General features: G+C 40.0%; 1 protein-coding gene across 1 annotated transcript in view; it reads left to right on the top strand.

The window, feature by feature from the left end:
* Positions 1-14291, top strand: part of SEMA6A (semaphorin 6A) — a 121308-nt gene that overhangs the window by 94792 nt on the left and 12225 nt on the right. Inside the window, exons 17-19 of the mRNA XM_045565606.1 lie at positions 113-133; positions 274-324; positions 5465-5629. Of these exons, the coding sequence (XP_045421562.1) occupies positions 113-133; positions 274-324; positions 5465-5629 (237 nt within the window). The remainder of the gene's footprint in view (positions 1-112; positions 134-273; positions 325-5464; positions 5630-14291) is intronic.

Here is a 14291-nt window from a genome sequence, read left to right as displayed (position 1 = left end):
GGATCATATGTGTCGGCATAGTTCTGTATTAGCTCATTCCCGCTTTTTATGCAAGTCACAGTAAGCGGAGAGTAAAACATTAAGTAACTTTCGCCTCCCTTTTGTCTTTCAGATTCCTTTGTGGCACTGAATGGTAAGGAAGATATTACTCTCATAATTTAATATTGGTGGAAACCTATCTGAGAAATCCTATTTCACGATTAATCCTCTTGAGTATTTTCAAACCTTAGGTTTCTTTTTAATTAATTTTTTATCCTCATTATTTTTTTATAGACATTTCAACTCCTCTACCAGATTATGAAATGTCTTACAACACTGTGTATGGTCAGTTTATGGATTTTTTTTTTTTAATTCTTTAAGTCATTCATCCTGTGGCAGCTTATAGTTTTCATTTACTAAACATCATGGACCAGATTCTTTGTTACTTCAGGGTCCCAATTCACTAAAATTATTTTACAATTTTAGTATGCTTCAGAAATCACTCTGCCTACGTGAGGCAATTCATGTGGGAGACTGAGTCCTAAATTTTTAATCCACCACATAACATGAAATATGCCAACCTTAGGGAATTCGGTGAATACATTTAATGAGTTCTTGAGGGAAAAGAAATTGCCCTTGGACATAAGTATATCCAAGATAAAAGAATGGTGCTTATAACTAATAGACTATAGCTCTTCAGCTGATACAGGGAACCATCCCCCAAAATGTTGGCTCTCAAGACAGTGCCCTCTGCAGGGGGAAATCTATACAGGGTGCAGGCATCAGCTTCTTTTTAGGCAAAACTTTCCAATATAGCATGATATTGGCCATTGAAATTTTAAGCTCACAAAGAATAGGAATATTTAGATGTATTTTCAGTGGGATTTCTTCAGAACGTATCCAAGGAAGAGTAATGCAGTGGAAATGATGTGCAAACAGGATTTATCCCGTTGTTCTTGGTATGAAATACACAAGCACCGTACTAAACAAAACTACCAAGCCGATAAACAGAATATTCTGAACTCTTTGTATGAGAAGTTGAAATGTAGCCACTCCATTTACATTTCTCAAAGTACCCTCAAATATTTATTAGGGTAAACTATTTGTGTGTTTTTTGGAATAAAATGTGAAAAACAACTGTGAGATGGCAAATTTAAGCCCCTGCATTATACTGCATTATATTGGGAGCTGGAAGTTTCATTGACACAAAGCCATTTTATAGTTTGTGTGTTTAAGATATGTAACAAAGTAACAGTTCCAGGATAGTGTTTACATATAGAGGCAGGTAATATAGGAGGGGAGAAAGCAAAGGAAAAAGGAAAAGAAAGGAAAGGAAGAGGAAGGGAAAGCAAACAATGCAGATTTGTGATGCAAAGAAATAGTTCAGGATGGCGGCAAATGTGCTTAGTAGCTCTATGTAAACCTCTCACTGCCTGTGTCTAATTAGCATAAACAAAAACCCTCTTTGAAAGTCTTAAAAACTGCCTTATAAACTGGAGCTGTGCAGACATGGAAAGCAGTGCCTGGCTTCTCCTGACCGCCGCTCCACGCCCAGTAGATGGGCCAACAGAATTCATCCACTTTTAATGTTCTCTCATCTATGATTCAAACCAGAATATTGAACACCACATTTTGCTGTGCTTCAAAAGTGTAGCAAAGACTGGAAGAAAAATTGCTCAGGAGGCAAATGTCATCTTGCTTAGCCTGCCTTCAGAAAGAAAACCCACTTAGCATCTGCTCTTTTCCAATATCATACTTTGCAATCATTTTCTATAATTGGATAATATTTATCAGATATTGAGAAACTCAGATCTTGAAACTAATTGGACCAGCAACCTCCCCAGCATTCATCAATCATTCTAAGACCAATTTTAACTCCTAGGTAATTTGATAGAATAATTAAACCATGGGATGCTTTTATGAACAAAAATCAGTCCCCAAGCTATGGATCTCTCTTATTCCCTTTACAAAAAGAGAGGTACTTATTAATTCTTCTCTATTAACACTTTAAAGGATGATGCCCTCTTGTTCTCAGCTCTGTGATGAAGAAACCACTGAGAAGAGTTGGAATTTTCCTTTCAGCTGATGATCTACTGCAGACTAAATCTATTTGATGTGAAATGGTTAGACGATTAAGTGACCATCAAAATGAGGGCTGGTCCAGACGGTACCTAAAAAAAGATAGGAGACTTTTTTTCCCACAAACTATTGCAAGGGATGCTTATTTGGGAATTAGTAAACCCAGAATAGAATTCACTCATTCATTCAGCAAATACTTGTTGAGTGCCTAGTATGTCCCAGGCACTGGACTAGGTGCTGTATTTGTAGCATCAGAAGAAGAACCAAATTGCTATTCATATGAGCATGGATGTAGACAAGGAAGCCAACCCGGAAGTCCAAAGTGCACCTGCATTGTTTCTAGCTGTGTGCTTTGCATGTCCTGTGCTCTGTGCAGAACCACAAAACCAGAACTTGTCCAGCTTAGGAAAAGGGATCATTTCCACAAACCATGCAAACTTTCCACTTGGCAAAAGCTCTGTGCAACACCAGTTACATGTGCAAGAACCCCTTTTAGTGAATTGGGCCCTGATTATTTTCCTCCACTCTTCCTTTCTTGTATTGATTTATTGTCTCTGTTTTGTGTCTAATTGGCTACAATCATTGTAAACAGGTTAGAGTAGTTTGAAGGAGCTCTAATCTCTGGAATCACAATGACTTGTAGATATAGAGAAACGACTTGATGCATTGAAGTTAACTTTTAAAATATATCTATTTCTTTGTATTTTATAAGAATAATATAGTGTAAACTCCATTGATTAAAATGTGACCTTTCTTATTGGACTGACAAGGCAATATTATAGGTTCCAAATTTATCAACCTGTAATACCATATCCACAAATGATTGCCTATATTTGTAGCTCTATTTTGGTTGCAAAGTGTTTAGGGAATGCATTAAAATAATATAGCCTCTAAAATCAGATTATACGAAATAATATAAGTGGTTTCCTTATAACATTTTTTTAAGCCTGGAGAGGTAATAATAACACATCTTTGATTTCAAACTGAGGACTGCTGCTTAACAGTGCTTTTACGTGGTGGTTCTAAAATTTTTGAGAATCAGGTAGTGCTTTCTCTGACTGTTTAATTCGCCACTGGCACATGTTCCCTATCCTCAAGCATAAGTTTAAAAGATTACAAACCTCATGCTGCTCATTTTTTTCTTTCGAGTAAATAAGATGCATGGTTTCTCTAGATTTACATATCAAAAATGGAGATGTAGTGGGTATTAGACTAACACTTGAGTGATAGGAAGAAGAGACTGATTTCTCACATTTGTGTAAAACATTTTCCTACCTAACTACCATCTGGTCCACATTAATTTCCTCTCATAGCCATAGCTTTCCATTACCAATGAGTTTTCCATGTATTTGCAGCATATGGGCCAGGAAATCTTTCTACAGAGAATGTGTCCCTTAGGCATGTATTTCCCCTAGATTACCGTATTAAGAAATGTTCTCCCTAAACCATACTTATGGCATTACCATAAAATTGCCCCTTGAATACAGTTAAATTGAAAGTGCTCAAAATGCATATCAATTCAGGTAAAAGAAATCTTGCTACTTGAAGAGGAAGTAGTTTTTATTCTTCCTCTCTTTCTAACTTCCTACAAACCTATTTCTAATTGTTTGCTTATGCTGGGTACTAAATTTTCTCTTAGGCTGACCGTATATTTTATCAGAGCAATCATGAATTGAGAAGTGGAAAATAGAGGTTATGTTTTAAATCTCAGTGTTAAGCCGGAAGGAAATAAAAGAAATTCTGTATTTCCATTTCTCAGGCTGATTTTCCTGCCCCTGTTCTCTTATCTGTATTATGAGATGAAATGTGAAACCCAGAAATGTAAAAACAAAAAATCTAGAATCAAGCATTCCTTGAATTTTAAATGAGCATGCTTTTAGCAGTTGGATATGAGGCAGACTATTTTCAACAAAGCGGATGTTTGAAACTGTGTGGGAGCCGAACAAGTTCCATACAGAAAGGGACCTCTTAAATGTTACTGAAGCTGCATGTGGCATTTAAGTGTGGGGGTTCCACAGAAGTCACTATACCTTAGTGACTATACCTTGGCTTACTTTTTTCTGCTCAGCAAAATTGTAAGAAGATAAATAGCCATCATATATATATATGAATATATATATACACATTTTTTTACCTATAATTTGAAATATTAAAGTCTCCGGGGGGAATCCAACTTCCAACGATAATTGTGAAAAAAGAAGAATACAGTGTATTTATCATTATAATCTCTCTTTCTAGTGGCCAGTATTTTCTTTATCACATACATGGTGATCACACCCTGAGGCTGCAGTTCCTGTGAACTTGTCCTACTTTCTACCAAAGGCACCAATTACACATGCACAGTAGTTGCCCTGATGTTTTTTTTTAAATTGTTCAAGAGGTTGCTATAGGTAAGATGGTTTAATAAGCCAAAGATGTCACTTGAAAATCACAGAAAGGTTATATTTTATTTCTACTAGAGAGAAAAGGTAGTAGTGCTTCTTTAAATCATTTTGACAGCTTAGATCAAAGCACCTGATACAATCTGTATTTAACCTTGTGGAATGATGGAGGGAGAGCTTACGGATGAATTCACAGGAAACATCTAGCGTTTCTGCCCTAACTCTCAGCCTAGCCATTTTTCTGGACTTATCCTATGGTAGCTACTCTGGATCTCACAAATCTATCCTTTTCTAATTTGAATCATTTTAGTCAGTAAGGGCCTCAAAAACTGAAACTAATTTTATTGGAATAAGACACAAAAGGCACAGCCATAATAACATGTAGCAGTTGAGACCTCCATTCCAATAAAAAGGCAGTGGAAATCGGTCCCTTTTGAATGCAATAACTACTCCCAGAAAGAGGAATGCCCATGGAGCTGGGTTCAAACTGAAGACTAGTCACACCATGGCACCTTCATGGCAAGAGCTCAGGGCAACTGACTTGTTTGCAAGGGGGCAAGATTCTTCCACTACCATAAATTTGCCCCAAGGGGGATCCCTGGAGTGGACCCTTTCTGTGTTTAGTGTTACCACCAGCATATCAAAGAAGAACACTAGTGTTTTTGGAGCACCTGCTATGTGTCGGAGACTGTGCTAGATCACTGCGCATTTATCCTCCCAACACTGGGAGCTGTCTGTCTTTACCCCCACTGTGTGCACAGAGAGAGGTTAAGTGATTCCCCAAGGACCCCCCAGCAAAGTGGCAGAGACAGGATTTGGCCCCTCATGCCCTAACTACAAGTTCAAGGGGCCTTATGCTGAGTACACCCCACCCCACCAGCACCACCACTAAGCCTTGTTATTTCTAGAGTGATCCCCTCTCAGTCCTACAGCCAGCTTGGGCGTCCCACCTCCTGGCCTCTGAGCAAAGGGAATGTGGGTCTCTCTGGTGATGTTTTCCCTAACTGTATTTGTGATGAAAACAGGGCACTCCAGTTCCCTCTTGCCCAGCACCACTGCGTCAGATTCGGCGGCTCAAGAGGGGTATGAGTCTAGGGGAGGAATGCTGGACTGGAAGCATCTGCTCGATTCACCTGACAGCACAGACCCTTTGGGGGCAGTGTCTTCCCATAATCACCAAGACAAGAAGGGTAAGGCCTTGGAAATGCCTCTTCCTCTGGGGGAGAGGGAGGGAAAAGCAGGGAGGACTGTGTAACTGCTTCCAGCTGAATCCTAGCGGCATTTAAGGAACCTCCAATGCACAATGATTGAAAGCTGCTCAAAAAAGACTGCAACCCAATCCTCTGTTCGAGGCTTCATCCTAAATTACTCCCTGACCAAGGAGAAACCACACAAAACAAATAACACATCCTCTGAGCTTCCTCTACCCAAAAGAGGTGTGGCTTGGCCAAAGTGGACGCTGGCTCCTGAGATCCCTTTAAACCCTTCTTAGTCTCATTCTGTGATTTCTTGGACCCTCTTTTCCCACCATAATGTGACGGAATGCAGTTTGGGCTTTGGCAAGTGAATGCAATTGAAGTAAAGGCCCCGTTAATCGGTGAATTGAGAAATTGCAAGGCAAAGTCTTTTCTGGCTGGTAGCATCTCTCACTTTCGCATGGTGCTGAATTTGAATAGAGCTGTGGTCCTCAGATGTACTGTAACTGCCCTTAGAGGACAACAGCTAAAACAAAAATATGTTATTTAATCAAACAGAATTGCTATGCATTTAAAATGGAAAGGAAGCCACACGAAATGAAAGGGACTCTACTGTGAACTGTCCTAAATTCTCCTTTGCTTTCTTTGCTTAACTACAGACAGGAAATGTCATCTCTTTTCTCGCCATTTGCTGCTTCTGGTAACACATCCTACTTTAGTTGCAGCTGCAACCAAAGAGGCCTTTACTTGTCCAAAAAACAGTCTTGTAAATCAGAGACTGAAAAGCCCAGTTATGTTGCTGAGCTGTTTCCCCCCATTCAGAATTGTTTACTTCTATATGTTTTCAAGGGTTTCATCCAAGCGGGGGTTTGCGTTTGGAGGGCAGAGCCGCCCCCGCGACCCTTGGAAGAGGGTGTCTGTCGAGCCCTCCCCCAGACTGCTCTGCATACATATTTCCGTCTTTACTGTTACGGAATGTTTTCTGGGCAGACGCGCCTGCTAAATTTTCATCCTCTTTTTTGCTTCCCGTTCCTGAGAGTGCCATGCGTTCTGCTGCTCTCCTTGCCAAGCCGAAATGTAAAGATGCAGCCCCTTTGATCTTGTTCTTGAGCATGTCCCCTCCACTGGTTTTATTATTCTTCTGTAGACTTCCTCTTATTAATATGCCCTGCCCAAAATCTTTAAAAAAAAAAAAAAAGAGTGTTGTCTCATCAGCCTCTTTCAGCTCGAGGGGTCCCTGCTCTTACTCTCCCGAGAAAGCACCAGCTACGGGAGAAACCCTCCCGGCTGCTCGCAAGCCCCAGCATGTGCCATTATTTGTTATGTGTGGCTCCAGACCTCAGATGTGTTAGTCTTGGCTGTGTTCTCAGGAAGAGACAACTTAGTAGAAACCACTTTGTTTTTGCCCATTGCGATTTTCTGAAAAAACAAACAGCCTTTCCAGTAAAGCATTCAAATGTGCCAACCGCGTATCTAGCTGTTGGTTGCAGTCATTTTCTCTTCGCTTCACTTAGAGAGGGGTAGTGTGAATTTTCTCCCATCGTTCACTCCCCCAAGGAATGGAGGTTCTCCAAGAGTCCAATTAACACTTTGACACATCATTTTAAAATTCGGCATTGTTCACTCTCTTGGGGCTTATTAGGAATATTGGCAAAGCTGGAAGCAGTCTACATATTGTCAAACAATGGTGGCAGAGGTGATTGCATGGGTGTTTAACATGATCACTGTTCTTGTGCTATGAGCTCCTTGCCTTGTCCTGTCAAATTCGAGTTTGATTTTTGACAGCTGGTTGTGTGTTTGATGGGGCAATGCCAATGAGTTGTTGTGCGGAAATTTTTTTTTAAAAAAGATGTAGCTGAATGTTTCTTTTATCATGGTTTTTATGATTTTAATTTCCATTTTGCTCTGAATTATTTTTCTGTTTAATGTTCATGATTTGTTTTAAGCTTTCGTTTCGTTTCGCCACGCGCTGTGTGCTGACTTGGTGATGGCGTTACTCCGTTGGAAAAGTCTTGTTCCTTTTCTGACTCTTTATGACGTCCTTTAACTTGAACCAATCTGTGATGCCCTCGCTGCTTTCCATTCCCTGACGTTGGTGCCTTCATGATGTCACATCCGTGTGCGCAGCACCTCCGGGGTGCAAGAGTCTCACGGGCTTTCCGGGGGCCTCTGGATGGTGCTCTTTTCACCGGGTCGATTGTCTCATGGGAATGTGACATTTGTGTGCCCCAGCTTTAGGAGCTAAATATACTCTGGAATTGTTTCTAAAATACCTCCCGTTTCCCCGCTAAGCAGAAAATGTGTCCGCTGACCGGCTGGCTGAGGAGGAGTCAAGTGTCCAATGTCCTTTTTATTTCGGCCCCTGAAACAGAGGCCAACGATCAGAACAAACCCACAGCTCCACCCTGCAGATATGCCGGCCGCAGTGCCCTGGTCCTGTTCTCTGTCCACGTCCCCCTCCAAACAATTCCGCATTTCCAGAGTATGTTGGCTGCCTTTTTCTTTCTTTTCCTTGCTATGTCTTTCGTCTTGATTTAATCCTGTGCGTCCCTCACATCCTGTCAAAACACCGTTCCTCACCTTGCAGTCTAACCCCCTTCTGCTGCCATTGTTCTTAGCCTCCCCCTTTCACAATAACAGACCCAAGCCCTCTGCCCCTGTGTGGGATGTTCCAAGGCCCTTTCCTTCTACGCCGCGAGCAGCCTTCCGACGCTGTGTGTGCGCGTGGTCACACTAACTAAGCGTGAGGAGAGACCTGCGAGACGCGCGGAAGCATTACCATAGAAAACGAAGTCATTTTCTCTCTCAGTAACCGGCCTTGCCCTTCATTACCCTACTGGCCTTGTCTAATGTCTCTTGTCCTTGCTGCTTTTCTTGAAAATTGCCTGATATCTTTCAAGCCCTAGATTCATTAGTGAAAACACAGCCAACTGCTCTGTTTTATCTCTGGGTCCCTAGATGTCTGGAGCCTCTAGAGCCAGCCCTTTAATCGCCAAGTTGATAAATGAGATGCAGCCCTGACTACTTCTTTCTTGGTTTTGCCACATTTAAAAATATATATTATTCATTCATCGTATAACTATTGAGGTGGTAATGGGTAGTTACAAAGGGACTCCAGTTACATAGAAATAGGAGAGAAAATCAAGTTTATTTTTAGATCTGGCTTGTTCCCCACCACCCCTTCCCACAGCAGAAGAAATAAAAGCTTTCTTTTTTAGGTTAAACAATTACACCAAGAACAAATAGCCACTCTTATGCCTCTTACCCAAAGTAACAATACTTTAAAACCTGATTTCCAAGAAAAGTATAAGATGAATGTACAGAGCTGCCCAGAGGGCTGTGTAGCACAAATATAAAACGTAAACACTGACCACTGCCATTGGGACACAAGAATAAATCCTGAACAAAAGAAAAATCTCTGACTTCACACTTTATTTTACAGAGTTCTTATGAGCTCTCAGAGAATAGATGAAATAATAAATACATAGAGAGATGTTCCCATTTGATTGGAAAAGCCAGAACTATAGTACACTTATATCTTTTGGAAAATCTTTAAAGTGAGATATTATCACATTATAAAATATGCTCGTTACAGACATGAAAAAGATGTAGAAACAATTTAAATTAGAAATTAAATGAATAATTTAAAATGTATAGTAAATGTTGAATATATTTTAATCAATATAGAAGTTATTTGTGTAAGCAATTTTTAGTTTGGAAAATAACATTCCAGTAAGATTGATAAGGTCTATAAAGGGTGATGAGCATTGTCTGCGCTGCGTAACTCTCTGAGTGGAATTTTATGAATCACAGAGTTTATCAGTAACCCTCGTTACACTCAATTATTTATTCCTTAAACGCACGGCAGCTTTCAGCAGTACTGTCTCCAAGTGGGCTGAGTCGTACTTTACCTGGGATGATTTAGGTTGACTCAGGGACAGGGTGGCCTTCAAGAATATTGAGTCATGTGGTGGAAATTTATGCCCTTTTTATTGCTCTTTCAGTCTTTTTGATTATGTCAAGGGAAAAGTCTCAGTTTGGTACTTTGTCATCGACAGCTCCCTAAACTTGCTACCATATCCCTTTTTGCCATAGAGAGAACAGGCTTTAGACTGGGGTTTGCCTTGCAGCTGGATTTAGCTGGAATTAACATTGTTTTGCTTTAAGTTAATTTTATTTTCATGGTTACCTTCTATCTATGAAAAGTGGTGCTTTTTTTCTATTTATGATAACAATATAAAGTTCCCATTTGAAATACATTTTAAGGTAATTTAAATAATACAGTAAGTAAAAAATAATGCAGGAGGTATTGGGGATATTAAAATACTAAGTACATAATGTGAGTGAGACTCATTGACATGACTAAAATTGTAGTATTAGTAGTTGGATGACTAAAATTTAGGTAACTCTGGCCTGAAGCAATTGAAGAAGTCTAGGGAGGATTAAACCATTAGCAAGAACATTGCTTCTCACCCTTGGAAAACAAGATTCAATACCTACTGTACCCTCTGTTGGCTGGGCGCTGCAAGACCAAGTGAATGCAAGCATCACTCTTGAATGTTGCAATTATGTGATCTCTCTTCTGATTTCTTTTCCAACTACTGAGCTTTGTGATTGGGGATGGGAAGTTTGGATAAGTAGGAATTTAAAGTAAAATGGATTTATACTGAAAAGGAATTAGCCATCCTAGGCTTGTTAAGCATCTGGCAAGATTTTTCTCCACACCAGCAGTGAGCACCCCAGTGTAGACTGCAGTTCGTTATAACCCAAATTGCAGCCTAGGGAAAGTTTACCTTCAGCACTTCCACTTCTCATCTCCTTGTCTGACATCTGTAAGGGCTCCTACGCTACGAAATGTTCCCCTGGCCTGATCTTTCTTCCCCCTTACTCCCATTCAAACTTTACTTACACTGAGTCCCACACCACAGAGCCAGGCTTTCTTTATTAACAGACTGAGAAATCCCATATTAGGTGAGTGTGGTTAGTAATAGATCCTACCCCTGCTTACTCTTGTGTTTTAACACTCTCCAAATGCTTAATGTCTAGCAAATTTGAAATTTTAAAGCATTCCGGTTCTCCCAATGTGGAAGGTAATTTTTTGGCTTCTATCAAGTCATGTGTGAGGGATTTTATGGACAGAGAAAATTATTCCTGATGACAGTGATAAAGGAAGAAAGATAGGCGTCTTCTTTCTTCCTGACTTCTAAACTTGGGATGAATTTTCTCTGCCATTTCTTTGGTAACATTACCATAAAAAATAAAAAAATTTCTGAGGTGTCTCAAGCAGAATTTATTACTGGTTCTGCAGTGCAATTTGGTTGCCAGTAAGGAGTTAGAGCCTATATTAGAGATAGACATAGTTCCTGTCCAAGAAACATCAAACCACCAGGCAGATGGAGCACACATAGACATGAAAGCACACCAAAAAACCTTTATGACCACCACTGTCTTCATGAACAGACGAAACCATGCACAGCAGACTTTAGGAAAAGATATCAGACGCCTGAAGACAACCTGGCTGAACATATCAAGGACGTGGCACTCTGAAACAGCTTCCCAGTCCCTTTTCTTTAGTCCTTCCCTTCAGTGCCAATATTATAGCGGTAATATATCACTTGACAGAGAAGGCGAGGAGAATGAGAGGTGTTTGGTATAGGATGCATCTTTACAATTTTTGTGGGAATGTTGGCAAAGTTAGGATTTTTTTTTAATAGACTGAGCTTTATTTTTTAAAAAAATAAGCTCGTACTAATTTGCATTGCTTTCATTAGTAAAACCTGCAGTTATCATCAACATTTTTCAATGTGATGGTAGAGCAAGGCAGTCTTCAAAGAAACTTTGGAGAAAGGGGTTCTGTCTCGTGGAGCGTACTGCTAGGGGCGGGACAAGGAACACTCACTGGCATTTAACAATCAAAAATTAACTGCACCAGGTAGAAACATTCATTTATTTCTGTTTTTTGAGGTTTAAAGGAAAGCTATCCCTCAAAGTGCACGAGAAGTGCGGTATATAAGCTGCTGTTGTTGATTATGTGAAATAAAATGCAGTTCTTAAAATTTAGTCCATTAGTATTTTATGTATTTGTAAATTGTGCTATACCTGCCCCATAAAGATTTAGTATCACTTTTATTACTCTCTGTTAAACTATTTTAATCTCCAAAAGTTTAGAGTGGGCCTGAAAAATGTTTGTGGAAGTCATTAGAAGCACATTGTTTGGGATGGAAGAGTAGGGTTGCTAGGCAAAATACAGGATTCCCAGTTAAATTTGAATTGCAGATAAACCTGACTAATAGTTTAAATATTGAGATGAAACTGAATAATTTTTAGTGTGTAATTATATCCCAAATATTGCCCAGGACATACTTTTAACTGAAACATATTGTTTATCTGAAGTTCTGGGAGTCCTGTATATTTTTTGCTACCTGACAATCCTATTGAAGAGGTCGCCAATAACTTATTAGTTAGTATATATGACCTAGTCTCTAGATTACTTTTGCCCTTTAACTCTTGGAAATCTAGAATAACTCATATTAGAGGAAATTAAGTAAAAATCTTATTCTGTGAGAAATATCCTTATAATCATACTTAATTTCAGAGAATGATCACTGAAAGATATATATGTGTTTGTAATATGGAACAGAGTAATTGAAAAGATTACTCAGCAGGCTTTCAAATGTCACTTTTAAGTGAGGAAGGCTCAGAAATCATATATATATATATTTTTTTTTTCCTTCTTAAATTATATGGCTGCCCTTTTCTTTCTTTTTTTTTTTTTAATTTCTCATTTTCATGGCTTTGGAGGGGAAGAACTGGAATCCAGAAAGCACTAGAAAATCATAGTTTAATAATGATAATAATACCCCTAGTCTCACAGAAAGGCAAAACAGCAGGCTTTGCTTGGTTTCCGTCTTCATATGTTCAACAGACATTCAGCAAACATGTGCTGTGTGTAAACCCTATGCCGAGTGTTACAGCAGATACTGGTTTGAATTCAACGTAACCTGGCTCAAGCAGCTTACGGTTTAGCAGGAGATACGCACAGAGATCTCCTCTCTAACCGGCAGGGCAGGGTGAAGTTGAGAGTAAGAGAAGTCAAGGAAAGAGGGATGGGCGGCGTGTCGAGGGAGCATAAAGGGAGGGACAGCTAATTCTGGGGGAGGAGGGGTTAGGAAAAAGTCTTGCAAAGTCTTGAAGGAAAAGTTGGATTTCAGGGGGCAGAAAGAGGAAGAAGGACATTCCAAGCTTGCCTGACTGAGACACCAAGCTGTGGAAGTACAGAGTGTGATGAGAATGAGGCAGGGAGCTGAGGGTGGGGGGGAACCATATGCAGGGCCAGGATGGGAATCGCGGTCCAAACGGTGGTCTGGAGGCTGAATGAGGTGCTAGAGAGTTTGGTTCTAGCTGCAGGCAGTGGAGGATGGGAAGGTCGGTGGTGGGAAGAAAGAGCAGAGGAGGGTGCAAGGGAAGGAAAGATGAAGACAGAGAGATTGATAGGTGATAGATGTATAGTAAGTTGACCATTTTATCATACTAGGGTATTAATTACATAGACACAAAACATTTGGGAAATGGATTTTTGCATCAGCTTTGGATCTAAAGCAACTGTCACTACACGTCACTGGCATTTTCCTGGACGATGCTCCTTCCCAAACAAAGACCTCTATCCTGGGTAAAGCCCAGGCAAGCTGAGCTCTAAACTTGGGGCTTCTCTGTCACTTTAGTTAAAACACGGGGGTGCATGGCATATGACAGACTTTGCATCCAGGACAGATTTTGAAATCAAGCTGGGTAGGAGACAGAAATACTATAATCCAGGATGCCACTGTTTATTTTTACTATGTTAATATCTCTTTGTCACCTACCAGAAAAGGAATCCATTTGCGGTCTCTGACTTTTCTTTGAGGGGCTGAGGAAAATGACCTGCCAGCAGGTCAGGTGCTGGGCTCTCCTGTGGAAGATGGGGACGTTTCCATGTGTGCCCGTGGGGACGAGGGGTGGGGACCGAGCAGCCGTGTGGAAGGCTGCAATTGTCCTTTCAGCAGTGCAGGCATAGATGTAGATTTGATCTAATTAATTTCGTATCCTCTTGACAACTTGCTGAATTTATCTAAGGTCTTGATGAGATTATTGTGGAAAGGGTAGAAGAGAAAAAAAAAGTTAAATGTCAGCCATGTAGAAAGCTGTTTCATCTCCCTGCCTGTCTAAATTTGCACACCAATATTTGAATTTTCTTTTCTAGAGATACCCACTAAACCTCTTTTTTCTTTCACCTAACATCTGTCTTCTCAAAAAATGAAGGACTTAAATTATGATTATAGAGACTTGAACTTTTGCTTTTAAAACAGCAACTTAAACCTTAGAGTATTAAAAAAATCAGTTCACCTTCTAGAGGTGCTTCTTACCTTTACTCTGTAGCCACTTTTCAAGCCACATCATCCTTGACATGACATTTCACCCCCACCCTTTTCTTTCAGTCTCTTTTTTTCCCCATCTTTTGTACAAAAACACACACAATGACAAAGTTTTCTGACAGCTTAATGGAACTTTCAAGGACTACAGGGACTAGGTTAGGCGTGATCTTATTAACAGAACATCTGGAGCAGTTAAAAATTTGCTCTTTAATTGGTTCAACTGCACTGTGTTCATCTAGATTTTG

The sequence above is a fragment of the Lemur catta genome, chromosome 12, assembly GCF_020740605.2.
Source record: "Lemur catta isolate mLemCat1 chromosome 12, mLemCat1.pri, whole genome shotgun sequence".
Lineage (NCBI taxonomy): Eukaryota > Metazoa > Chordata > Mammalia > Primates > Lemuridae > Lemur > Lemur catta.
The sequence above is the reverse complement of the archived record's forward strand: the minus strand, read 5'-3'. Positions and strand labels throughout refer to the sequence as shown.